Genomic DNA, 27,283 nt, shown 5'->3' with positions numbered 1-27,283 from the left:
ACTCTTACCAGTGCACTTGATTGCTGAACTCTGCTTTTGAAGGAGACTTGAATATTGCAGAGTGCCCTTCTCTGTGTTTTAGGGGAAAGAGTTTTTTGGAGAGTGGTGGGGAGGATGAAGCTGTGAGGCATTTCCCATGCAGGAAGAGAACAACTCTGGTAGATAACTGCTTCCCAGTTTGGTGTGGTGGTGTCCCTGACCAGTTTTCCTTCTCTCCATTTCAGGATGAAAAAAAGCGTTTCACTGTGGCCCTTATGACTCTCCGGCTCCTGGCAAAGTTTCTAGGATTTCTTGTTTTCCTGCCATACCAAACAGTGGAACCACCAAGCAGAGACTTGCAGGAGTCTGCAGTGGCATTAAGGAACCAAGTAAGTAACCTGCTAGAGAACCATCCTGTGCTTTTGCTTGGCAAGTAAGTTTCCTTTGCCCCAGATGAGGCAGATATTTCTCTGCTGCCTCTGGCAGCACCATTTTATGAGGTGGAACAGATTTCAGAATGACATTCCACACTGTGCTGTGCCCTGTCTCCAGGTGAAGGAGGAGCTAATACAGCATCTGTGGGGTAAGTGACTGTCTGTAGTGTGTGTTTGTTTGTGTTTGGGGGTTACTTGCTGTGTGCTGAGCTTGTGTTTGTCAGTCTGTTTGTTTGTTTGGTTGTTTGAGGGACCGTGTGCTCTGGCTGGCAGTTGGAGGCAGGTTTGAAAGCTCGAAGCCTCTGGTAATTGGCTGAGCCTTAATCAGTGGGCGGGGCATTCACTCAGGCCAGGGCTTTATAAAGCCGCGCACAAGTGACCAGGGAGCTTTGCGAACAGGGGCTGCTAACAGGGAGTTTCGCAAGGGAGTTTAGAAGGGGAGTGGGAAGGGAGTGGGAGCCCCTCGCCAGCCCTAACCCCTTCCCCGTGGCCCCCCACTAAAACCTATTAACCGAACCACATTCCAAAACTACTTTCCGTAAACCACCCTTTCACTAACTAGGAGACAATGCAGGCAGAAGCCCAGCAGCAGAGTGGGGGCTATCCAGTTTATTGCACTGATTGTCGCATGTATGATTACCTGCCCTGTGGGCGGGTGGCGTATGTGTGCAGTCGGTGCAAGGAGCTCCTGGCCTTCAGAGACCATGTACGGACTTTGGAGGCCAGGGTGGCGGAACTGGAGGAGCTGAGAGAGGCAGAGAGGTATGTTGATGAGGCTTTCCGGGACACTGTAGAATTGTCCCACCTCCGCTTAGACAGCTCCTGTGCTGTTGAGGAGGAAGAAGGGCCCAGGGAAGTAGAGCAGTCAATGGGAGCAGAGGGAAATCTTCCTGTAGTTGGGACCCTCCTTCCAGATGGTGCTGGGGTTGCCTCTCGCACTGAGGTTGCCTCTCCGGGAGAGGGAACTCCAGTTTCTAGGAAAAGGCAGGTGTTAGTAATGGGAGATTCGATTATTAGAAATGTAGATAGCTGGGTCTGTGATGACCGGGAGAACCGTATGGTGACTTGCCTGCCTGGTGCGAAGGTTGCGGATCTCTCGAGGCATCTAGATAGACTTATGTGTAGTGCTGGGGTGGAGCCGGTGGTCGTGGTACATGTAGGTACCAATGACATAGGGAAGGGTAGGAGAGATGTCCTGGAAGCCAAATTTAGGCTGCTAGGGAAGAGACTGAAATCCAGGACCTCTATGGTGGCATTTTCAGAAATGCTCCCAGTTCCACGCGCAGGGCCAGGTAGGCAGGCAGAGCTTCAGAGTCTCAATGCGTGGATGAGACGATGGTGTAGAGAGGAGGGGTTCACGTTCATTAGGAACTGGGGAAACTTCTGGGATGGGAGGAGCCTATACAGGAGAGATGGGCTCCACCTAAACCAAAGTGGAACCAGACTGCTGGCACTAAACATTAAAAAGGTTGTAGAGCAGTTTTTAAACTAGGAGATGGGGGAAAGCCGACTGCTGCAGAGGAGCGTGTGGATCGGACACAGACTTCTCTTAGGGGAGAGTCTGATGATAGAGAATCTCCAGGTTATAGTCAGGAGCAGAGGAATGAGAAGTATAGTGTAAGGGCCGGATCAGATGATAAACAGTCACATAAAAAAGAATCTGGCACATCAGAAAAAGGCAGGCTAATAAACAGGGACAAGTTTTTAAAGTGCTTGTACACAAATGCCAGAAGTCTAAATAATAAGATGGGTGAACTAGAGTGCCTTGTGATAAAGGAGGATATAGATATAATAGGCATCACAGAAACCTGGTGGACTGAGAGCAATCAATGGGACACAATCATTCCGGGGTACAAAATATATCGGAAGGACAGAACAGGCCGTGCAGGGGGAGGAGTAGCACTATATGTTAAAGAAAGTGTAGATTCAAATGAAGTAAAAATCTTAAGCGAATCCACAGGTTCCATAGAGTCTCTATGGATAGAAATTTCATGCTCTAGTAAAAATATAACAGTAGGGATCTATTATCGACCACCTGACCAGGACAGTAATAGTGATGATGAAATGCTAAGGGAAATTAGAGAGGCTATCAAAATTAAGAACCCAATAATAGTGGGGGATTTCAATTATCCCCATATTGACTGGGAACATTTCACTTCAGGACGAAATGCAGAGATAAAATTTCTCGATACTTTAAATGACTGCTTCATGGAGCAGCTGGTACGGGAACCCACAAGGGGAGAGGCGACTCTAGATTTAATCCTGAGTGGAGCGCAGGAGCTGGTCCAAGAGGTAACTATAGCAGGACCGCTTGGAAATAGTGACCATAATACAATAGCATTCAACATCCCTGTGGTGGGAAGAACATCTCAACTGCCCAACACTGTGGCCTTTAATTTCAAAAGGGGGAACTATACAAAAATGAGGGGATTAGTTAGACAAAAGTTAAAAGGTACAGTGACTAAAGTGAAATCCCTGCAAGTTGCGTGGGCCCTTTTTAAAGACACCATAATAGAGGCCCAACTTCAATGTATACCCCAAATTAAGAAAAACAGTAAAAGAACTAAAAAAGAGCCACCGTGGCTTAACAACCATGTAAAAGAAGCAGTGAGAGAGAAAAAGACTTCCTTTAAAAAGTGGAAGTCAAATCCTAGTGAGGCAAATAGAAAGGAGCACAAACACTGCCAACTTAAGTGCAAGAGTGTAATAAGAAAAGCCAAAGAGGAGTTTGAAGAACGGCTAGCCAAAAACTCCAAAGGTAATAACAAAATGTTTTTTAAGTACATCAGAAGCAGGAAGCCTGCTAAACAACCAGTGGGGCCCCTTGATGATCAAAATACAAAAGGAGCGCTTAAAGATGATAAAGTCATTGCGGAGAAACTAAATGGATTCTTTGCTTCAGTCTTCACGGCTGAGGATGTTAGGGAGATTCCCAAACCTGAGATGGCTTTTGTAGGTGACAAATCTGAGGAACTGTCACAGATTGAAGTATCACTAGAGGAGGTTGTGGAATTAATTGATAAACTCAACATTAACAAGTCACCGGGACCAGATGGCATTCACCCAAGAGTTCTGAAGGAACTCAAATGTGAAGTTGCGGAACTATTAACTAAGGTTTGTAACCTGTCCTTTAAATCGGCTTCGGTACCCAATGACTGGAAGTTAGCTAATGTAACGCCAATATTTAAAAAGGGCTCTAGGGGTGATCCCGGCAATTACAGAACGGTAAGTCTAACGTCGGTACCGGGCAAATTAGTTGAAACAATAGTAAAGAATAAAATTGTCAGACACATAGAAAAACATAAACTCTTGAGCAATAGTCAACATGGTTTCTGTAAAGGGAAATCGTGTCTTACTAATCTATTAGAGTTCTTTGAAGGGGTCAACAAACATGTGGACAAGGGGGATCCAGTGGACATAGTGTACTTAGATTTCCAGAAAGCCTTTGACAAGGTCCCTCACCAAAGGCTCTTACGTAAATTAAGCTGTCATGGGATAAAAGGATAGGTCCTTTCATGGATTGAGAACTGGTTAAAGGACAGGGAACAAAGGGTAGGAATTAATGGTAAATTCTCAGAATGGAGAGGGGTAACTAGTGGTGTTCCCCAAGGGTCAGTCCTAGGACCAATCCTATTCAATTTATTCATAAATGATCTGGAGAAAGGGGTAAACAGTGAGGTGGCAAAGTTTGCAGATGATACTAAACTACTCAAGATAGTTAAGACCAAAGCAGATTGTGAAGAACTTCAAAAAGATCTCACAAAACTAAGTGATTGGGCAACAAAATGGCAAATGAAATTTAATGTGGATAAATGTAAAGTAATGCACATTGGAAAAAATAACCCCAACTATACATACAACATGATGGGGGCTAATTTAGCTACAACGAGTCAGGAAAAAGATCTTGGAGTTATCGTGGATAGTTCTCTGAAGATGTCCACGCAGTGTGCAGAGGCGGTCAAAAAAGCAAACAGGATGTTAGGAATCATTAAAAAGGGTATAGAGAATAAGACTGAGAATATATTATTGCCCTTATATAAATCCATGGTACGCCCACATCTCGAATACTGTGTACAGATGTGGTCTCCTCACCTCAAAAAAGATATTCTAGCACTAGAAAAGGTTCAGAAAAGAGCAACTAAAATGATTAGGGGTTTAGAGAGGGTCCCATATGAGGAAAGATTAAAGAGGCTAGGACTCTTCAGTTTGGAAAAGAGAAGACTAAGGGGGGACATGATAGAGGTATATAAAATCATGAGTGATGTTGAGAAAGTGGATAAGGAAAAGTTATTTACTTATTCCCATAATACAAGAACTAGGGGTCACCAAATGAAATTAATAGGCAGCAGGTTTAAAACAAATAAAAGGAAGTTCTTCTTCACACAGCGCACAGTCAACTTGTGGAACTCCTTACCTGAGGAGGTTGTGAAGGCTAGGACTATAACAATGTTTAAAAGGGGACTGGATAAATTCATGGTGGCTAAGTCCATAAATGGCTATTAGCCAGGATGGGTAAGAATGGTGTCCCTAGCCTCTGTTCGTCAGAGGATGGAGATGGATGGCAGGAGAGAGATCACTTGATCATTGCCTGTTAGGTTCACTCCCTCAGGGGCACCTGGCATTGGCCACTGTCGGTAGACAGATACTGGGCTAGATGGACCTTTGGTCTGACCCGGTACGGCCTTTCTTATGTTCTTATGTTTATGTTCTGTCTCCTATGTGTGTGTCCTGTTGGGTGAAGAAGAGCGTATGAGATAGGGAAGAGGGAAGTGTTAGTAAGTGGTGCAGCGCTGAACTTCTTGATGATGCTGTTGAAGCATGGCTATTGTATCGAAGACCTGAATACACTGGAAAGACTTCCTTTGCATTGTGTCAGGTTCTACTGGCAGAAACACTTTCAGGAGTGTCTCAGGTCTCTGCTAAATACTTCCACTAATATGGAATGTTGCCAGATGAAAATTGCCTTTTATTGTCTGTAAGAATTGAACTCAGATCTCCTGATACCGGGTCAGGGTTCTAGCCAGAAGACCATCTTCTCAAAGCTACAGTGGGATCTCCATTAGCTATTACTAGCTGGATATTTAATTTATATAGATCTCTAGCAACTGGAAGTTTACAGATATAAACACTAGCCATTTTGTTACCACTTTAATTGTACAAAGACTTAAATCATGGAAAGAAAAACCATAAGGTAGATGTGGATTTTTCTTTTTGAAGTAAGTGTGAAAAGTTAGCCTCACACTACTTTAAGTTGACTTACTCTGTGTTGCCCATCAAGACCCTGCCTGTACTGGATGTATTGAAGCTCCTGAGACAATCTATCTTGAATCGACGTACTATCCTTACCGTTCCTTGGATTGTAGAGTTCCTCTCCCTTGTGGACCATTTTGCTCCATTCCTTGACTACTACTGGAGGGTGTTTTCCCTCCTCCTGCAGCTGTACAGGTGAGAGACTGAGCAAGGATGCCTGCACTTGCTTGAAAACATTTCTTTGCAATGATAATCACATCCCACTCTTCTTCCAAAATGGTGGCTGTGAGGCTGCATGCTGGCTCTCAGGTGGGACCATTATAAAAATCACTTAATTCTTCTGTCCCTGTTACAGTTGCAAATCACTTGTATTTCTTTTGATGTTATACTATATTAAGAGGAGTTCATCCCAAGCTTTGGGAACTTTTGACTCTTCATTAAAATACAGAGTTTGACCAAATATATACAACTTTCCATGTGTCTGCAAGCAGTGTGCAGCTGCAAAATATAAACTTAAGTCCCTCCGCAAAGTTCCCCACTGCCCAAATATTCTCAATTCTTCTTCCCTCCATAAAAAACAGTGCAAAGAGATGGGATTTGTAGCATGTCTTAAGGTCACCAAACCGTGGCTGCTGCAGACCAAATGTACAATGCACTTTATACCACCACCCACCCACACATACTCACTCACTCATGCACAGGCTAAGACTTCTTCCCTGCTCAAAAGAGCCTGAGATTTAGGGTAGACAAGGCAGGGAACAGGTCAAGGAAATGGAGAGCATGGAGACAAGTTATAGTATAGTGAGAATATTTTTTTTTTATTAATGCAGCCAAGGTTTAATGGTCTCGTCTACTGCCCTTTCTCCATGGCAGGTGCCTGGTTCTTTCTGAAGATAAGGAGATGAGTTTCCTAAACAAGCTACTGATACTTGCAGTGCTGGGCTGGCTTTTTCAGGTACAGTAGCTGGAAGTGTAAATGGCTGGAGGAAAAGTGTGATAGAAGTTAATAGAATACAATTGAAAATGAGATAAATAAAGTGAGATAAAATAAACACAAGCTCCTTTCTGTAGAGAGTTTAACACTCCTGGATAATTCCCTAGTTTATTTCTATAGATCTCATCTTCATTAAACCATATAGCACTTTTCTTCAAGAGCAAAGGGCATTGTCTGTTACGAGTGCACACAGTTTCCACTGAAATTGGAAATTGCTTTGCACTGCAAAGGCAGTGTGCTGAATGCTGTGGGGGGGTGGCAGTGCTTTGCATTAATCAACAGAAAACTTGTCCAGCTGATTAAGAAATGGCATTGATGAGACTCTAAAGGGAGACCCATTCTGTCCTCAGCTGGGAGAATGGTACCTGTTTTAATGGGAGTGAGAGACCCCTGAAGTTTGGTGAGAGATATGAAAGATCCCTGGTGGGAGGTTGGGATATGTGAAATGTAGGGTAATAAACTCTTGGTTTATAGAAAGAAGCTACCTGTGTCGTAGTGGGTCTAGCAGAGTATGGAAAATTGAGTGGCAGGTTATATTTTTTTAGAACATTGAAAGACTGTCACACCCCGTAGCTAGGACTGTATTTCACTCACCGACTGCCGGTGCATGGCAGCTATTGAGGGTTTGTGTTCCAGGTCCCCTCGGTCCCAGAGGAGTTGTTCTTCACCAGTGAAGTCAAACAGGAGGGGTTGATGAGAGACACTATGACATCTGCTCAGGCTTTGGTAAGTTTGTGTAACAGTAGCTGCTTTAATATTTGCTGCTGATTGACTCAGGCATGGGTGACCTGCAGGCCAAGTGCAGCCTCTGGATTTCAACAATGTGTTTAGTGGCTTATCTTCAGTGCAAATGTGTTGACGCTGTAGGCTCCAGCATGCAATGCTTCAACTTGTCTGACTGGTCAGATTGCATTTTATGCTGAGACTGGTAGTCTCCATGAGCTGGACTTCAATATTAAAAACACAGGCAGCTGCAATCTGCTTGTTTTATGCAAATTACCCCTCAGTGCTTTTGGTAAACTGCCAGTATGACTCTAAACTGGAGAAAGCGTGGACAGTATGAACTGGGGGTGCTTTGCCAAGCAGATGAGGCCTTGCTAGGGCACACAAGCATGTTTATTTACAGACTCTGATCTACTCTTGATAGACTATCCACAGTGCAGTGTCTGTGTGAGAGTTACAGCCTGTCCCAGGTGCTAGGAGTGATGACAGAACCAGAAATAGGTGACTAGATCTTTTTTTAAAGAAGTCTGCTCTATTGGGATTCCCTACAATCCACCTGGCCTGGCAAAGGGTAATTAGCACCTGAACCAAACCACTTCAGAGGGTAAAAAATAATTCAAGCCAACAAATAGGCAGTTTTCAGATCTCACCTCCCTTGCTGTGTGTGGGAGACTCCAGCCTGTCTCATCACTATATGAGAGTATCTTGTTACAGTGTAATATGTGCCAGTCGCACCTCCAGTGACAGAAGGGAGATGCAGAACTCCATTGCAGCCTCTCCTAAATATGTACAATATACGCTGCCCGCAATGATGGGATGCTAGGCCCTCCCTTCATCCCCACCCTGCTTGGCTGTGCCAGGTGATAATATGGTGGTGCGTGTGTGTGGTCCTGTAACTCCATAGGTCAGAGTCTAAAGTCAAGTAGACTGATTCTGTGTGTCTGGATGGAAGCAGTGGTAGAGCTTTAATTTTTAATAGTTGTGTATTCTCTACCCTTCTCCTAGTTTGGGCTCCTCCCCCAGTCAGCGGCAGTCAGGGCAGCAGGCCTCCACTGGGGTCCCTAATCCCTTTTTACAGCCATCCACTCTCAGTGGGGTTTTGACAGAGATCAGGATTAAAGCTCAAGCAATGGCAGATCTTTCTGAAATGCAGCACTGTTCACTGCACATTTGAGAGCAGGAATGAGCTCTGTGGGTGTTCAAAGTTTGTCTCCCTTCAGAAGCACTTGATCTGGATTGTGATTAGCTCCATTTTTGGGGGGGTAAGGTGCCCTGAGACATCTGCTTGATACATAAGGGATTTCTAATCCTCTAAATATGATGCCCTTTTGCTGCTGTTCTGTCCTTCAGCTTCCTTTTCTTCCTTTACCAGGATTCTGTGCCTTTGGTGGATCAGCAGTTACTTTATACCTGCTGTCCCTTCCTTGGTGAGTATTGTATTGATGTTAGTGCCAGCATTCTTTGGTCCCATGAGTCAGGTCATCTTTCTTACCCCTTCCCACAACCTTGAATATCATAACTCTGACCTTGATGAAAAGACCAAGTCATGGATACTCCAACCACAATTGATAGAAGTACCTCTCGGAGACAGGGAGGCTGCAGATTGACTGTTCTGGCTGTGCAGAGTTAGTGATTCACAGGAGAGGGGCAGGGGGAGCCTTGCTCTCCATGTAAAGTCAGACTCGAATGGGGGAGTGCCAGGCTGTCCCATGCTGTGTTTAAATGGGAAGGGTTTGGATTGTGACAGTACCCTGGTCTCTAGGCTGACACTTACTGAAGGCAGAGGGGAGGGATCCCTTTGTATCTTGATATCATATACTGTCAAGCTTGTGTTGTCGGGATTGCTAGTGACCCTCCGTCATCGTTTCCTTGAGAGACTGCCTCCTGGTGGCTGTGCACTCATAGAATGGAGGCGCCCACCTGACCATCGTGGAGGGCTAGTGCTGGCTTTGAAGATGAAAGGGGGAGGCTTTACCTCCTGGGGCTACACTGCTGTGTATGTGGCTGCAGGGAAGGCTGTACAGTCAGTGCAATGATTCTTACATGAGAAATGTGCACCACAATTTGAAGGGTTGAAATCCCCCGCACTGAGCTCACTTCCGGCATTCTCTCGGTAATGACACCGGAGTGCTGAGGGTCCTTGATTCTCCCAAAACTCCCGTGGCCCTTGCAGAGCTGCCACTTTCCATCCTGCGGTCTGAGGAGGACTGGGTGGGATTGTCGTGAAAACCTTGTCCAAGTCACTACTCCATAATCCTTCTGAAGGGTCACTGTTGAATGTTGGGAAGAGTGTGCTGCCTTCTGTTCCTTGCTGGGAGTGCAGCTTCTGGGGGTGCCTTGCCACCCTGCAAGGGTAGAGGCTTGTGGCCTGCTTTCCTCACCACCCTGGTTGTGTGGGATATTGGGATTGCGCTGGCCTCTTCTTGGATCCCAAACTTATTCTCCTCTGCTATTGCAGAACCTGGTTCAGTGAATTTCTCTATGCACGTCTGGCGTTGTTACCCACTATCATGACTATATATGTGGGGACTACTCTTTACACCTGTTTTTCTCTTTACAGGTGAACTACGGAAGCTGCTGGCTTCCTTTGTGGCTGGCAGTGGAGCAAAAAATGGTGGCTTTATAAGGAAAATAACCCCAACCGCTGCAGAGTCCTTGGCACCTAAGCCTTCTGTCACACAGCAGAAATTGCAGGTAGAGAAAACCTGAGCAGCTATGTACTGACTCCTTGCACAAGTTAGGGATCCACTCTGTTTCCATGTAATGAAATAGCTCTTCTTTTTGGCATGTACCTCTTTCTTTTTACACTGCTCTGACTCCCCTATAACCATGGTAAGACACATGAGGGTTCCGTGTGTGGTACAGTGTTGTCCATCCTATAATTAAAGGGGATAAAGCAGCACCATTGTCATACAGTGCTCCCAGTTGCAGCCTGCTGTGAAAAAGTGCTGCTCTCAGAATGGGCAGAGCTATCCATGTTTTTCCTTCCTCTTTTTCCCCCTTTATCAGTCAATTGTTTTGCAGTTTCTCACAAGTCAAAATGAATAAGCTTTGGGCTAAAAGGTGAGAGGAAGATAGGACATAAGCATTTTACAGGGTGTGCCGGGGTTGTGGTCATAAAATGCTCTAGCTTAGACAAGTTTTGTGCCTTTACTGTGTACAGTACACAACAAAGCCAATGTGCCCTGGGCCTGTTTATTCCTGTAGTGCAGCGGGGAGGATTGGTGTGGAGTGCCCTGGTCTGTTTGTAGCGCTTGTTCTTCCTCTCGAGCAGGTGGAGCTGGAGCAGGCCTTCTTCCACAACCAGCCTCCATCCCTGCGGAGAACAGTGGAATTTGTGGCAGAGAGAGTGGGATCCAACTGTGTTAAGCACATCAAGTAAGTGCTGGGTTGGGCACCTCTGAAAATCCCTGCTTGCCTGTTGGGCTTTAATCTCTGAGGCCAAGCATTTGGGTGTCCAGTTGCCTGTTGAGTTCAATACTGCAAATTCCTGGTGGAAACTAATCTGAGTGGTAGTCTAGGCAGGGTGCTGGTGACTGGCTGCCTGAAGTCCTGTCTGCTCTAGCGCTCTCAAAAGAGCTTAGCGTCGTAGGGTGTTTCTGTGAGCATCTTCAGGGGAGAGCTGTGTATCCCTTGTCACTTTGGATTATGTCTGCTTGGCATGAACATGGAAACATAGAAATTGCCATGTTGGATCAGGCCTGTAGTCCTTCTAGCCTAGTGTCATATCTCTGATAGTGGCTAGCACCAGATGCTTCAGAGGAAGATCCAAGACACGTCACAGTAGGCAGATGTGGGATAATCTACCCCTCATGTTGGGTCTCATTGTAAATCCTAATAGTTAGAGATTGTCTTAGGCCATTCCAAAATTTGTTAGCTATAACTGATAACTCTGGATATTCCTGTTAGCCATAGAAACCTACACTCCCTTTTTGAATCTCACTGTTTTTGGCCTCAACAACATCCTGTGGCAATGAGGTCCAGTGATCTTGGGATGATAAGACTCTCTCATGGTGGGGTGCGGGGGAGGAGTTAGATTAATAAAATAACGTGATGGCATTTTTAATCTCAGTGTTTTGTTTCATCTGTGATCTAAAGGAAAATGCTGCCCCTCTTGAAGCAGGATATAAAGGCTACATACTGATTTCCTGGCTTGTTCTCTCTGTTGTCCCATTGGCTTGTAACAGGGCAACACTGGTAGCAGAGCTGGTCAAAAGGGCAGAGGTCATGCTGCAGGATAAGGTAAAGGAAGAGGATGCTAATCATAGCAAACTGCTGGACGAGGTGTGTGCTCAGCTGGACGAGGAAGGGGCGCAGGCTCTCCACAAAGGCAGAGAGTAAGCAGGAGAAGTTATTTAAATGAGTCATTTCTCTTCCTTTTCATTGTAGAGTCCTTAATGATGTGCAGGGTTTGAGATTACACCAGTATTTTTAAAACCCCCAACCTCTGCTTCAGACATGCTGGTGTGTTTAGCTGGATTCCTGTAACCTGAGCTCAGTTTCCCTTTGGATGCCTCCTGTTCCTGGAAAGAAATTGAGTAGGATACAGTCCTGTGTACCCTAGCTGCCTTCAGCTCCAAACTGACTTAAGCTCCAGTCATTGTATTTTCCCCTCTTTTGGGAGAGGAAGGAAGGAATCCTGGATGTTACGGCTCAACTGCCTATAGCAGGAGCCTGTAATTAAAACTTTGCTTACCTGGTTCTGTCTGGTTATGGGACCCACTATGATGTTCAAGTGGTGAAATGTAACAAAGCAGGTGGAAGTCCCTGCAGGGACATTTCTGACTGTCACCCTAGAGCAGTGGCTCCCATACTGTGGGTCAGGACCTCAGGGCTGGCTTAGACTTGCTGGGGCCTGGGGCCAAAGTCAGAGGGCTTCGGCCTTGGGTGGTGAAACTCAGGATACAGCCCCCCTGCCTGAGACTGAAGCCCTTGGGCTTGGGCTTTGGCCACCGAACCCAGGGCAACAGGGCTCATGCAGGCTCAGGCTTCGGTCTCTCCTCCAGGGGTCATGTAGTAATTTTTGTTGTCAGAAGGGTGGGGGTCTCAGTGCAATCAAGTTTGAGAACCCGGCCCTAGAGCGTTGGCTGACACAGCAGTTTATTTTCTTTGCCATTTTTTCTTTGCAGATTTTGCAGGTTGAAAGGGCCTGAGGCTGTGAGAGTGCTGCTGCCAGAAGAGACAGCAGCAGCAGTATGTACCATGTCTATTACAGGCCTTGCCTTTCAGTCCTGATCGGTATCCCTGTATCGCCATTGCTGCCACTTTTAAACCCTTCCGTGATAGGACGGTCGAATTTACTGACACATGGATGTAAAATCACTCTGAGCCTCATGCCTGCCCAGGTTAACTGGGCATTTCTGTCAAAATGATCCAGCAGCAAAATAGTTAACTGTTGTTTACATCATTATCATTTGACTTCATAGTTAACTCCTGTTACGATTAATGTGATTCGTTAATCATTAATGTAATACATCTTTCTTGGCCCCAAATACTGCCTGAGTCAATGGGCTTCACATAGAGAATGTGTGTAAAGGGGCCCTTTTGGTCATTTGAGAACCCAGTTTCCATGACAGCAGCCTCGTCCCATTTGAGTTTATCTAGAGACGCACATGTTGACTCTGAACACGATGTATGTTGAAATGAAGACTCTTCTCTAGAGAGTTTGTTCCTTTGTCTCTCCCTGCCCAGCAGGGCAGGGCTGTCCTGTGAATGGCAGTAACTGTAACACTGCTGCTTATCCATTCCAAAGGTTTTGAACAGTGCAGAAGACATTGCGGTGGGACTGGCTACTGAGAAGGCCTGCACTTGGCTGTCAACCAACATCACAGGTAGGCCTCAGCTCTCTGCACTGTGGCTGCTCCCGACTTGAAGGCAGGGACTTTTGTAAGATCAGAGAAGTCTTTCCAGTGTAATGAAGTACATGCTGTCCCTGGTTTTCTTGTCAAAGGTTTGTCCTGCCCATCCATACCTGTTTAGAAGCAGGGGAAGGGGTTGCTGTCCTCACCCATCTGGGTTTCCAACCCTAAGTGCACGTTCCAAGGTTTTGAGTTCTCAGACTTCGGCATTTTAGGTCACTTCAGGATCTGAGGTCAGGAGTCTGTCTGGGGCGTGCTGGGTTCTACAATATGGGAAGCTTCCTCCTAATCTGTCGCTTGGGCTAAAGTCTTGTCTGCACTAGACATTTGCAGCGCTAAGATCTGCTTGGTCCCTTCAGCATGCTTCTAAAATACCTTGTGTCCACACCAACAACTACTCCTTAGGGCTTGCCTCCAGAACAGGTACCACTCAAATTGGAATTGCTTTCAGCAGAACACCAGTTTAATCAGAACCATTTCAGACTGCACTGGTTTCCTGCTAGCATTGATGGCAGTGAAATGATTCAAAGATAGTTCTCCAGCTACTGTCCCATAGTGCCTTGGTAGCATTTCAGAAAATCGCAGAAGTCATTACTTCTGGGAGTTGTGCCAGGAACTGTGGGATAGGTACCCAGTAGGTGTTGCAGCTAAAATGGTTTAGAACAGCATTAGCGTGGATGCTGGGCTCAGAACATGAATTGATGTGATGGCTAGTGCAGCCATGCTAAAGCATTGATGTGTAAACTGGCACAACCACCAGTTCAGCTTTCTAGTGTAAACACTACCTCAGAGTGATGCTACTTTATCTCCTGCTTAATTGATGTTCACAGGACACACTGAGATCCTCTAATAGAAGGCTCAAGAGATGGGTTAGGTATTACCACTAACCTACACTTCTGAGAAGAGCTGTGGGTGCAGCATTGGCTCTGCCTGTGCCTGCGTTCAGGAGCCTGTGATTACGTGAAGGAATAGGAGCTCAGAGGGCTGGGATGTTGGAAACCTAACACATTCCTCATGCTGGTCCTGAGACACCACTCAATGGAGAAAGATTTGAGGGAACACCCCATATTGTGGTTTCTGGAAACCGTTTTCTCCATATCCTTTGTGAGAAAAATATGAATGTAATAAGCCCTGTTATTTGTTCCTTACAGCACTGATCAAAAGAGAAGTGAGAACTACCTTTAATCGGATGTTGAGAGTCCAGGGTCCTTCCTTGCCCAGTGAGGACGCACAGGGGGAGAGGAAAGGTTGTCCCCCCGACTGCCAGCACCATGCTCCGTTCCCCTCTCAGATCATCAATGAGATTAAAGTACAGAACTTCCACTGTCTCCTTGGTTACATTGATACTTTTTTGACTTTCCTCCCGTGGGTACAGTTAAGCTGTCACAGTTCCAAGGAACAAGCTCTGAGCCTGGGTGGGGTGGGAGTGGAGGCGGGTGCGCCTATGTTGCTTCTCACTCCCTTCCAGTAGCTGCTTAGCATTCTGGTCTCAAGGAGCCCTGTCAAATACAGTGTTCATGGTGACACGGCCGTGGGGTGAGAGGGAGATGTCCATCTGACTCCACTTGCATAAGTTCACAGTCCCTGTTTTAGGGATGTAAGAGCCATCCTGCCACAGTGAGAGTTTTGTGCAACTCTGTTATGAAGAGTGACCATGTCAAAATGGTTTCTCCTTACACTGCAGATCTGCTCCCTGTGTGTTTTTTCAGTGAGCTCTGCTGACTTCAGGGACTAAAATAAGTATTTCCTGGTCTTTATCCCAATCAGCCCTGCAGAGCTAGTTGGATTCTGTTTCTTCTTATTCACCAACATAATTGTTTGCTGAGTTCCAGTCAGCTACATCAGTGCAAATCTGTGGAAAGGGGTCTGCCTGCCTGCCTTTCCCTCTGCATTTAACTGGACTTAGGGGGAATTGAACTTAGAGAGAAAGAAGGGAGTGGTCGGATGGCTTGATTTCTCCAGATTCCCTTCCTATTAGAACTGATATAAAATGCCTTCCCACCTCTCTTGTCGCAGACTTAAATGGATGCTGTTCTCCTAGAAATTATATAATTAAAAACCCCCAAACAGTTCTCTCACCATCACCTGAAATTATTAAGTGAAAGAATATTAATAATCTCATCTGCTTTTCACTATTTGTTCTGCTTGTTTTTCTGAGTTAATTTGTTTACCTGGGTAGTGAAAGTAGAGTCGCTATAGTCAGATTCCTATCAGTTTCATATGTACTAGGCCACTGCCTCCAATGTTTTGGTTGCAAAAACTGCAACAGAATGTGTTTTTGTTTACCAAAAAAATAAAATAAAAAGGGTTTCCACTGGAATTACCCAAAAAAAAAAATCATGGAAAGTTATATGAAAATCTTAATTTTTTTTTTTAATTTTGCTTTTTACACAGCTTAAATTTGGAGTGACTAGATTTGACATAGTCCTTTTGAAATTCTAAAACGCAGTTGTTTCCATGTCTTCTAATTGAAGTTCTACCCTTTAGTTGTCATTCAAGGATACTAGTACTGGTTGGTAAGTCACTAATGATGCTAGGAGTTAACCACACACAGCATCAGGAAAAATATGATCCAAGGAACCAGACAGTTAATGCTACACATTTGTTTTGAGTGTGATATGGCGCTCCTTGTAATAATGGTGTTGTCTCATAGAGAGGCAGAAGATGATGTCGTGGTTGAGATACAAGATGGTGGATGGAGGCAGGGGTCAGAAGACCTGGGTTCTGTTGCCAGCTGTGCCATTGACTCTCTGTGACTTCTGGCAAATCACTTAGACCAAAATTTTGAAATGTGGGTGGCTAATTAAGTGATGTGATTTGCAAGGGTGGTGAGAAGCTGTTGCCCTTATTGACATCAGTGAGAGCTACAGGCAAAAGTCAGGCCACTTATTACATGTCTAAATATAGATTTAGGTGCCTAGCTTCAGGCACCCAAGTTTGAAAAAATGGGTGGCAATATTTCTATTTCCCTTTCCTAGTCTGTAAAATAGGGATAATACTAACCTCCTTCATGGTCTGTGTGTGGGTTGGGTTTGGTTTTTTGTGTGTGTGAAAATTAAGGAATGGTTGTAAATCACTTAATCTTCAGTCCAGTGGTCTCTATAAATGCAAAGTATGAGTTGTTAGATGAGCTGTTGTTGCCTTTTCGTCTAGGATGTGCTCTGTATTGCTGTGGGACCCAGGGATGAAGATGAAGGAATTCTCTATGTCCAGCTGGAGTGCTTGCTGAAAAGACTGAGCCAAACGCTTCAGTGCAGAAAGGTAGAAATAAAAAAGTACACAGTGCTTTCTGAGCCATCTGTATACCTGCTAGTGTAATGAACCTGTCTCAGCTTGTGTTAGGGGGCAAAGATGTTTCATTCTCTGACCCTAGATATCTGCATGTGATGTGCGGGGTATGTGAAGATTGATTATTTTTGTGGAGAATTTCCTGGAACTTTCCAACAATGCCTTCTTTAATGACCCTGAGTCAGCAGCTCTGTGGCTCCTGCTGTTGCTGCTTGTGTCTTTCCTAATTATTTTTAATGCAAAACTCCTGTCTGATCAGTCTGAACCAGAGACTGCAGGTTCTGGGATGATTCCCTGATGGTGACATGCCAATTTTATGTTTTCAGTTCATGTGTCCCACATCGGAGCAGCAGCTGGCTAGGTGCACTGTAGAGTTGGCATCTCTCCTAGGTAAGCCAGTTGTCGCCTGTGCATTGTTAATGCTGACTGCTTTCCCCTCACCTCTGAGTGCCCCTTAGGTCTCCCTGCTTTTCATTCAGAGTTTTGTTGGATCTCTTGTAACAAAAGTGTCACTGGATCTGCAAAGACGTTCCATTGCAAAACCCAGAGGGTGACTACTGGGAGATTGCGTTCTTAAAACCCCTCACAAATATCAATCTTCAACTACATATTTACCTCATTCCGCCTTTCTTCCCCTCCCAGTTCTTGGCCCCCTCATTCAGACATGCAGTCAGCTCTGAGATCCCTGTCTCTGGATTTTTGGAATTGAACATTTTCCTAAATGTAATGTTTGATTCCAGTTTTCATGCCTCGCTCGTGAGAGAAAGTCAGTAGCTCATTTCATGTGGACCAGTGACTCCTCTGTGCAGGTTCAGCCAGTGCAATATTCTCGATCTCTTGGCAGCAGCCAACTACAGTGTGTGATTTCCCCTCTTTCGAAATATGTCATTATGGTTTCTGATACCTGATGTGCATCTATACCTCACACGCTTCTAGCTAATGACGTGGGTGCAGAGCTTTCCCCCTGGCCAGTCTCCTAATCTCCGCTATCTAGAGCCTTCAGAGGGAGTAGGGCTCCCCTTGAAATGTTCCCCTTTCAGAGAGCAGTCTGCTGTACCTTGGAAGGATGAAATGCTTACAACTGAACTCTTTTCTGGGGCTGGAAATGCAGTTCTGTCTTTCTATGAGATGACAAGAGACTACAAGGAAGGTCTGAGAGTTTTTTAGGATTCATTGTTTAGCTGTATTTAGAAGTACTGTAATAAGAATAATTAAAAATGAATATGTTGTCCTTAGAGAAAACAGTCATCCACTATAAAGTGAGAGTACAGCAGCCCCACATAAATCTGGGAGCTACTAATCTACCAGTAAAATGATTAATGTAAAGTGTACAATTTTTTTTTTATTTAAATGTTCTATTCAGTTAAAGTAACCACTGCCTTTTGTAGGAGTGACAACTACATCCCATTCTGTTAGCAATAAAACTAGCTACTAGTTATTAGTCTGTCTTCTCCCAGCTTTGTGGGCAATAGACCAGTAGAGTAGCATTAGTCACCTTCAGAACAGACTTCTATTTCTTGTCTGTGGCGTCTTCTGCCTTGGTGCAGAACCCAGAATTTTGCATGTTCCAAGATTCATAGAATATCATGGTTGGAAGGGACCTCAGGAGGTCATCTAGTCCAACTCCCTGCTCAAAGCAGGACCAATCCCCAAACAGATTTTTACCCCAGTTCCCTAAATGGCCCCCTCAAGGTTTGAACTCACAACGCTGGGTTTAGCAGGTCAATGCTCAAACCACTGAGCTATCCCCCTCAGTTGAAACTGCTGCGCTGCATTGCCTCTTCATGAGTGTTTTCACCTTGGTGTTTGTATTGGTGCTAACCAAGCCTGTCAGCTCACTAACAATGTGCTGCATGTACCAAGATGACTGTAAATGTAATAGTAATAAACTGTATTGGTCCATCCCCTCCGTCCCATAGTTTCAGATCGTGTTCCTATCCAGGGCCTTAAGCCTCAGACCCAGAAGAAACCTGAAAGACAGCGAGGGAAGAAGAATGCTGTCTACAGCCTTCTGAAATCGCTGCTGTTGGTTTGGAAGGAAGATTTTTGGACACCTGTTCCTGTTCAGCTGATGTTCAGCAGGAAGAATGTCGGCTACATTGCAGAAGTCGAGCAACGTGAGGTGGGACTTCCTTAGCTCTCCAGAACCAGCTGCCCAATCCTGCTCGCCATACTCACACTGGAGTTCTGTTGACTTCTGTGACTGACTATCATGTGAGTAAGGCCAGCAGGATTTGGCTCTCACTGTTCAGCTGCCAATGAGTTTCTTCAGGGACAGCGGAAAAGTAAGAGCAGTGTGTAATGTTGTCAGGAAGGCAAACTGTAATACTTATGTTTGGGGAGATGCAAGTGACACTAGAATTTGTTCAGTTTAATGCCAGAACAAATGATAAAATTGCTGATCAACCTGAGAGATTATAGGACTGTAAATATAAATCGCCCCATGGTTAACTTTGGGTCTGAAGAATTTTCCTGTCTAGTTCCAGACCAGGATATCAGCTTTTGCTGAAAATTAGATGGGCATTCCCAACCTCTCCTTGAGCTGGGCAGGAAACACTTATTCTACTTCCAACTGGGAATCCAGAACTGAAAATGAATGTAAGAACAGCCATACTGGGTCAGACCAATGGTCATCTAGCCCTGTATCCTGTCTTCAGACAGTGGCCAGAGCCAGGGACTTCAGAGGGAGTGAACTAAACAGGGCAATTTATCAAGTGATCTATCCTCTGTCATCCAGTCCCAGCTTCTGGCAGTCAGACGTTTAGGGACACTGGGAGCATGGGGTTGCATCCCTGTCATTTTTTCTAATAGCCATAGGTGGACCTATCATCCATGAACTTACGAATCTTTATTTAACTCAGTTATTACCTGGTGATGTTGTGATGGTGAGAAGTAGGAGTTTCACTGGTTGACTGTGCATTGTGTGAAGAGAAGTACTTCCTCATATTTGTTTTAAACCTTCTCCCTGTTAATTTCTTTGGATAACCCCTAGTTTGTGTGTTGTGAAGGGATAAATAATATTTCCTTATTCACTTTCTCCCCACCATTCATTATTTTATAAATCTCTATCATATCTTGCCGCAGTTGTCTCTTTTCCAAGCTGAACAGTCCCAGCCTTTTTAATGTCTCCTCATATGGAAGCTGTTCCATATCTCTGTATTTTTTCCAGTTCTAATATATCTTGTTTGAGATGGGGCAGCCAGAACTGCACTCAGTATTTGAGATGTGGGCATACCACAGATTTATATAGTGGCATTATTATATTTTCTGTCTTTTTATCCCTTTACTTATGGTTCCTAACATTCTGTTAGTGTTTTTGCACATTGAGCAGATGTTTTCATAAAATGCTTCACAATGACTCCAAGATCTTGAGTGGTAGGTAGTAGCTAATTTAGATCTCATCATTTTGTATGTATAATTGGGATTATATTTTCCAGTAGGCATTACTTTGCATTTATCAACATTGACATGGTGTGATTGTTTTATTGTAGAATAGACTACGTGAGCTGCAAGGGAAACTTACGTCATTCAGAATGGTAGACGATATCTGCCAGGTGCAGCTTGTCCCCAGAACCCAGGGACAGAGTTTACTTCCTCCTTTCACCTTTTGTTTTTTCCCCATAATACAGATTTGAGTAAATTCAAAACATAACTTGTACAGAGTTCTTACAAAGCAGTAAATAGAAGCAGGCCATAGCTCATCTTGAGGAACTTGACACTCCTTGTTCCTTCTGCAGTGGGATTTGTTCCTGTTTATGCTTCATGGTCTTGTTGACCATGGTCTGATGGGAAATGCAGAGATAGAGAGCTGCTTGCATAGCCTCCAAGAACTTCTCTGGTCCTCAGTAAGTATTTATGTATGTTTCATTTAATATTCAGGCATGACTATGAGGATGCTGTGTCAGTTTGGCATTTTGCTTTAGTTTTTTGTACTACTCTCAAAGACCTAGGCCCAGATTCTTGTCTACGCAGAGTTTCAGCTTGGTGCAATATAACGTGTGTAGGGTTGTCTTAGGCTGGATCTGTGCCTGCCCTGCTCCAGCATAGATTAGAAAACCTGCCACTGTACCAGCTGACAGTGGTCCCCAAGAAACCATAAACTAGCTGGGGACAGCTGAAGTGCAGCACACTCTGGCCATCCCCTGACCTGGCCAGGCTAACAGGGGGCTGGGTATGTTGGCTCTGCTCCAGCTCAGAACTTCTCTATGCCAGGGGAAATTCTCAGCTGGCAAGATCTAGCTGCTTTTCAGCCTGTTTGCCATCACCAGAATGCACCAGAGAATCTAGCCTGCTGGCCAGATGTGTCAAATGTGGGAGTCTCAAGTTAGTTTTCTGACAAATGTGGTCTGATTTTTGATGTGCTCAGCACCAATAAATTCCACTGCAGTTAATGGAAACTGCAGGTGCTCAGCACCTTTAAGAATCAGGCAATGATTTTTAGCTGCTGATAGGTTCGTATAGAAACTAAGTTGGGCACAGGGATCAAAGGGAAGGCTTGGCGTGCAAATCTGTGTATCTTATCACTTCGGCAGCTGCGGTCGCTAGCCTGCGTCATTGTATTAACATCCCAACACAAAACTTTGACCCAATTTTTGCCTGTGAAATCTCAACTTTATATTATTCAAAAGAATTTTGCATCCCTTGGTTCACACTTCTAAAAGATTGTCTCTGATTTGCATTGTTTGTTGCAGGATTTCTTGGAAGAATTGGAAACTATTTCTAGAATATTTATATCCGAGTATCATGTTGCAGAACCCAGGACTAGGCCTTGTGAATTGGTGAGACAACCAAGAGGTACCGTGGCAGCACAAAGCTAGTTCAGACAATCTCTGTATGGATTAAGGAACTGAGGAGAACTCGACACGTGGAATTTGATAATGCTGCTGAGTCCATGCAGTAAGCCTCTTGCTTGGATCACAATGCATTGAAAGGTCACTTGTGCAAAAACTGCATTAAACTTTTCCTCGAAGGAGGGTCACTAGGTGTGACAGGAACACACATCCCTACATCTGCAAATGGAAATGCTTCTAAGAGTTGCTCTCTAAGTTTGGAACTCTTAAGAACCTGACCATGGTTCACAGCTGATGAGCTACACTTGTAGTGGAAACACATCTCGTACTCCTGCAGCAAGAGGCTCTGAACAGCGTCTGGAATCCGTTCTCATGCACAAAACCTGCTACGCTGCTGGAGGGATTTCTGGTGGTTTCCCAAGGTGCCATCTCTTATCTTAACTTAGTGTGATTTCTTATAGAGTCTTTTAGGAAATACACTGTGCTACCAGGAGAGGGAAGAGGTCAAACTATAGCCCAAGTTGATGAACGGATATTTATTTTTCACCATGAGCTCAAGCTTGAAGGTTTGTTTTTTAAAGTTTTTAAGACTCATTTTAAAAGTAAAATCACAAAAACAATATTTTGGAGCATTGGATCAGATATTATTTTAAAGGACATTCATGCTTATGTTTGTGTCTCACTTAACAAAAGCAGCACTTGTATTTTATGTTTTTTATAGAATTGAGGGGGAGATTATTTGGTATCTTTTTTACTGGGGAGAGCTGACAGTATTTTAAGAGGCATTGTTTTTGTAGTGTGAGCATAAATGCCATGTATCTGTTACTCACTGTCTTTAAAATCCTTATTGCCTTGAGTTTGGGGTTCTTCCATAGAAATATTTGTGTGTCATAAGCTCAGACTAGAGTAATTAGATTGAAAAATGTAACTGAACTTCCATGAAGTAGCATCACTAGGATGTTGGAAGGAAGCAGTCCTATTCATGGCATGTCCATCCTCATGGATCCACCTTAAAAGGAGAACTGCCAATATCTTAAATACAGTGTTCCAAGTGTTGAGTGACTAATATATTGCTAAAATCCAGTCCCCATCAGAGAGTTTTGCATAGGATTTGCCTCCCTGTATAAGGAAGGATTTTTTTTTCTTTTGCCTAACAGGTTGATGGAGTGTCTTTTCCTCACTAAATACAGATTATTCAAAAGCAAATATTGTGTTACATAAGACAGCTAGACAAGGTGAATCCTAGGCTGTTTGCATGAACACTTCTGTTGCTAATTAGCCTATCTCGCTGGTATGGGTAGGAATTCCTGGGGTAGAAAATGAAATGTCAAGGAGTTTATTGTTTTTAAAAATCAGACTAACTACATAAATCTGGCTACTACTAAAGCCTACTGGACACAGAGAAAATGAGGGAAACCAAAGAGGACAATGTGCATGTTGCAACTTTTTTGGGTAGTTTTGTCACCTCTGACTGTTGGGTGCTGGATTGAAGGAGACTGCAGATACGAGGTATCTGCCTTTTCAGTGTTTTTTGTTTGTTGTCATCATGCTCAGGTTGATGTTCAGTAATAACATTATCATGTGAACAAAGTGTGTGGACAGGAACAGCTGCCGCAGTATGAACTGAAAGAACAGGTGTGCTTCATGCTACAGCACACTCGCTCTTCAGGGCTCAGTATAACAGGACCATTTCACTGTTGATATCTCAGTGAAGCTGCCAGATTTGCTATAATAAACAGATTACCAAAATGCAGCCCTGTTTTGTTTCTGAACTGTAAGTATATAAAGCTAGAAGTGCACAGAGTCACTCGTTTTTGTTTTTTGTTTATTGTTTAAACTGGTGCAAACTAAAGCACACAAGGATGCCCATCTCTAAGAAGCATGGCTGGGGAGCGGCACTCATCCTGTAAACACTCTGCAAGGCTTTTGTTGCAATAGTGAAGTTGCTGGGTCTCTTTCAGCCAACTCAGGTGTAACAATGACTTTGCCAACATGTTGTCCCTGCGCTGGCTGGTGAGTTGTGTTGTTCACATTACTTGTAATAAGTTTTTTATTCTGAACTTTCCCCAGCCCAAAACGGTTGGGGTGCACCTTTCTTCCTGCGAAGGCTGGAGGTCTCTCCTCCAGGCTCCAGGGTTTGTCTGTGCCATGGCATCAGATTATCTGCTGCTGATGGTGGAAACAGAGTGGTAGTTCAGGCCTTCTTCCTTGCCCTTTAGCCTCTTGATTTTTAAAGTTTCTTTTGGGGCAATAACAAGCAACGTCATCTTTTCCACCTCTCATCTGTTTTCTCTAGGGTAAGTCCACAAGACATCTTATAGTCAGTATAACTGCAACAGAGCCTGCATTCATATGGAGATAAACTTAAGGAGCTGCTTGGTTCATTTCCCAGACAGATGATTCCAGTCAACTTTAGACAGGTGGACATGAGTGTCATTGCAGTATGGATGCTCTCTGGAGTGCCAGGCTCCTCAACTTCCTTCATCCTCTCTCCAGACTCCAGGAATAAGAAAACATTAAGCCATTCTGATGGAAATCTTACACCTGCTAGAGCTAATGGCAATAAAACCTGTCCCAGGAAAGCAGCAAAGAATCCTGTGGCACCTTATAGACTAACAGACGTTTTGCAGCATGAGCTTTTGTGGGTGAATACCCACTTCTTCTTGCATCCGAAGAAGTGGGTATTCACCCACGAAAGCTCATGCTGCAAAACATCTGTTAGTCTATAAGGTGCCACAGGATTCTTTGCTGCTTCTACAGAACCAGACTAACACGGCTACCCCTCTGATACTTGTCCCAGGAAAGAGATTCAAGGCACTGCTCTACTTTCTTCCTAGTGAGAAAAGGGTTAGGAGGAGACTGGGCCATCCTAGACTTCAAAAAGCATGGTCAGCAAGGATGATCCATAAAATGGGCATTCTAGCTTCTTTCTCCGTAATCTCTCCAGGAGACCTTTTCTACTGTTGGACCAGGAAGAGGTTTTTCTGCGTAATCCCATCAGATGCTGTCATTGGCAGTTTCTCTGGTTTGCCTACAGCAATTGCTCCTGTCAGTACAAAATGCTCCTCTTTTATCTGTTAATCCACAAGGCACTGACAATGCTACCGGCCTGGGTGAGGAGTCTAGGAATTTAATTATACCTGTTCTTAGACTCCATGCTAATCAGAGCATGATCTTTGCATACCTCATAAGAATGGCCCTACTGGTCAGACCAAGGGTCCATCTAGCCCAGTATCCTGTTTTCTGACAGTGGCTAGTGCCAGGTGCCCCAGAGGGAATGAACAGAACAGGTAATCATCCAGCGATCCATCCCCTGTCACCCACTCCTAGCTTCTGGCAAACAGAGAGAGACTGCACTTGTAGCTTGTGTAGATAATTTATTCCACATACCAGGAACTCTTTGCATCCCTACAAGCACCCTGTGTGCCACCACCTTATCCCCTTCTATTTTAGGAACTTCCTGCAACTCCCCCACTCTCAGGGCTTTTGTGTGCCCATTACCCCCTCCTCTATGTGAGGGTCCCCTTTAATCCCTGCCACCATCAATGACTACTACTTAGGTTAGGGATGGGGCAGATTTTCTCTCCTGTCCTGCCCTGCCCTGCATCTTCCCCTCCCCACCATCATTCTTCATGTTCCAATGGCCTCTGCAAAATGTCCTTATTTCTTTTCTGGGACTGATTTCACCCTCCCTGCCCAAGGTACACTCTTTGGGTATCTGACCATGGCTTCCTGAGAGTCCATGTATATCACTATCATACTTCATATTTTTCAGGAATTTATGTAGTAACCCCTGTGTTCCTATACAGTGTTAGAAGCTCTTATGAGGAGGGGCCAAGCCCTATGAAGAAGTTGAAGTGCATCCGGTATTTGCAGGAAGACAGGCACAGCCTAATTGTCTCTGACTGGCCTAGCCTAGAAAAGAAATAATCAGGTAACAGACTTTCAATGTTCAGTCTGCTCTCTAGTGGGGTACATCTAGTTCTTCTGTAGTTTAAGATTAAATAAATCACCCATTGAGCATTATGTTGAAAGCAGGGCCCTCATCTTCAGTGTTGTAATAGAACCTCAATTACAAACACCCCGGGACTGGAGGCTGTTTGTAACTCTGAAATGTTCTTTCAAAAGTTTACAACTGAACAGTGACTTAAAAGTGGTGTTTTTCTTCTACATGGTAAGTTTAACGATCTTAATTGAAATGAAACAAGTACAGAAACAGTTCCTTTACCTTGTCAAATCTTTTTTAAAGGGAAAGGGATTTTTTTAGTAGCTTACGTTTAACAGTACTGCACTGTATTTTTTTTGGGGGGGGGTGTCTCTGCTAAAGCCTGATTGTGTACTTCTGGTTCCCAATGAAGTGTGGTTGACTGGTCGGTTCATAAATCTGGTGTTCTACTCAAGTGAATCCATCTGGAGTGAGGTACCACTGGGGGGGGGGGGAGTGTGTGCTTCTCTTGGGCGGAAGCCTTTCTGCCCCCTTTGAGTCTAGCTAAGCATGGGAATGTCCTGTTCTCTCCTCTCCACTTTTCCTTACACAGGCATTGGAGGCTCAGTGCCAGGGGTTTCAAACTCCATTTACCTTAGGCCCAGTGCCAGTCCTCAAATCCTCCCAGCAGGCCAATAATGTCACTGAAGATGATGTTCAGAAAAGAAAACATTCATATTGTATTTTTTAATTTCAAATTTCTTAGAAATAATGAAACTGTCATATAACTTTATACAATTCTTCGCCTGCCAGAGAGTTTTCAGTGTTTGCCAGACACTTGGCAACATTTCAGTTGTCAGTTTGTCGATGTTTGGCCCCAGTGACTGAGCAGTTGAAACCTTCAGGATTGCATCAGATAGTTGTGTTCAGTATTTTGACTTGTTTATATTCATTGTGGAAAAAAGTGACACTGCCTGGCAACTAATGATGGTATCTCTGTCCCTCTCCCCCAGCCACTGGGAGCTGCTGGGGGCGGTGTCTGCATGTATCTCCCCTCTTTGGGCCATGACTTTGAGACCCCTGCTCTATGCCTACTCTTTAGTGGCTGCTGCTGATGGTGAGAGGTTAGGAACTAGTGTGGGGGAGGAAAGGGGTCATGTGAGGTGGGTGGGTGCATTTATTCCTACCAAATCCCAGTAGCTAGAAGCCTTCCCTCCCCTTCTATGGAAAACAGTGGCCATCCAAAAAATGTGAAAATTAGCTACTCCTCAGGTGGAGGTCAGCTAGGAAGTTGTTAGGGTTGATACTCTAAAGTGCATCTTGAAAAGTCTCAACAAGACTCAGTGCTATACTCCTGACTTCAGTATCTCCAAATTAACAGCTAGGCATTGCATTGTATGGAAAATGCTATAATAATGCTTTGAAGGAATTGCAAGTGTCTTGTGCTGTTTGTATTTTTCATAGAGAATTAGATAATTTATAGAAGTTAATAAGTAATTTCCCATTAGAGGATGTTATATCGAAGCCCTACAGAATTTTATCATCAAGTAAGCCTTTTAGTTATTTCCTAAATCACTTTAATGACCATTAACTCTCACATTTTGTGAGGAGCTGAGTAGATAGAGCATGTTGAGTCAAGACCATGAATGTCAGTTGGAGCATTTTCTCTATGTAGAAAATACCATTTATTATGGATATGAAAATAGCAATCCTTGCTGAGAGCGAGATGGGATAAGAGATACAGTACGCTTGATTTGATTCACTATCATTCAAATCTACTGCTATGATAGTAAAATACTGACAGGAAGTTTTTGCCTAGTCTTGATAAATACATCAGCTAGCTTTTGTCCCACTTTTCTTCTAAACAAACCAATCCCACACATTAACAGTATCATAAAATGTTATTTGCAAAAGAAAACATTTGTATAAATAGGGCTATTTAATATCAATTAACGATTGTATTTAAAAAAAGCTTATTAATTAGATATCAGTAAAAATAAAAATTAGCTTCATCAGCATATAAAAAACTTCAAAATAAGCGC

The 27,283-nt window shown here is 44.1% G+C and overlaps 1 protein-coding gene across 5 annotated transcripts in view; it reads left to right on the top strand.

Moving 5' to 3' along the window:
- The window catches only part of CDAN1 (codanin 1), a 46,716-nt gene extending 23,598 nt beyond the window's left edge, over positions 1-23,118 (top strand). For 3 of the 5 annotated variants that reach the window (XM_045014752.1, XM_045014753.1, XM_045014751.1), the window contains 16 exons: positions 225-368; positions 5,692-5,858; positions 6,537-6,618; positions 7,294-7,383; positions 8,753-8,807; positions 9,941-10,074; positions 10,655-10,758; positions 11,568-11,717; positions 12,510-12,573; positions 13,133-13,211; positions 14,390-14,547; positions 16,392-16,499; positions 16,853-16,916; positions 18,446-18,648; positions 20,264-20,371; positions 21,218-23,118. In XM_045014752.1, the coding sequence (XP_044870687.1) occupies positions 225-368; positions 5,692-5,858; positions 6,537-6,618; positions 7,294-7,383; positions 8,753-8,807; positions 9,941-10,074; positions 10,655-10,758; positions 11,568-11,717; positions 12,510-12,573; positions 13,133-13,211; positions 14,390-14,547; positions 16,392-16,499; positions 16,853-16,916; positions 18,446-18,648; positions 20,264-20,371; positions 21,218-21,343 (1,836 nt within the window). In that variant the 3' untranslated portion in view covers positions 21,344-23,118. The remainder of the gene's footprint in view (positions 1-224; positions 369-5,691; positions 5,859-6,536; positions 6,619-7,293; positions 7,384-8,752; positions 8,808-9,940; positions 10,075-10,654; positions 10,759-11,567; positions 11,718-12,509; positions 12,574-13,132; positions 13,212-14,389; positions 14,548-16,391; positions 16,500-16,852; positions 16,917-18,445; positions 18,649-20,263; positions 20,372-21,217) is intronic. The other 2 variants (XM_045014754.1, XM_045014756.1) reach the window with 1 other exon arrangement.
- Positions 23,119-27,283: the final 4,165 nt, after the last annotated feature.

This window comes from Mauremys mutica, chromosome 4 (assembly GCF_020497125.1).
Source record: "Mauremys mutica isolate MM-2020 ecotype Southern chromosome 4, ASM2049712v1, whole genome shotgun sequence".
Classification (NCBI taxonomy): Eukaryota; Metazoa; Chordata; order Testudines; family Geoemydidae; genus Mauremys; species Mauremys mutica.
The sequence above is the reverse complement of the archived record's forward strand: the minus strand, read 5'-3'. Positions and strand labels throughout refer to the sequence as shown.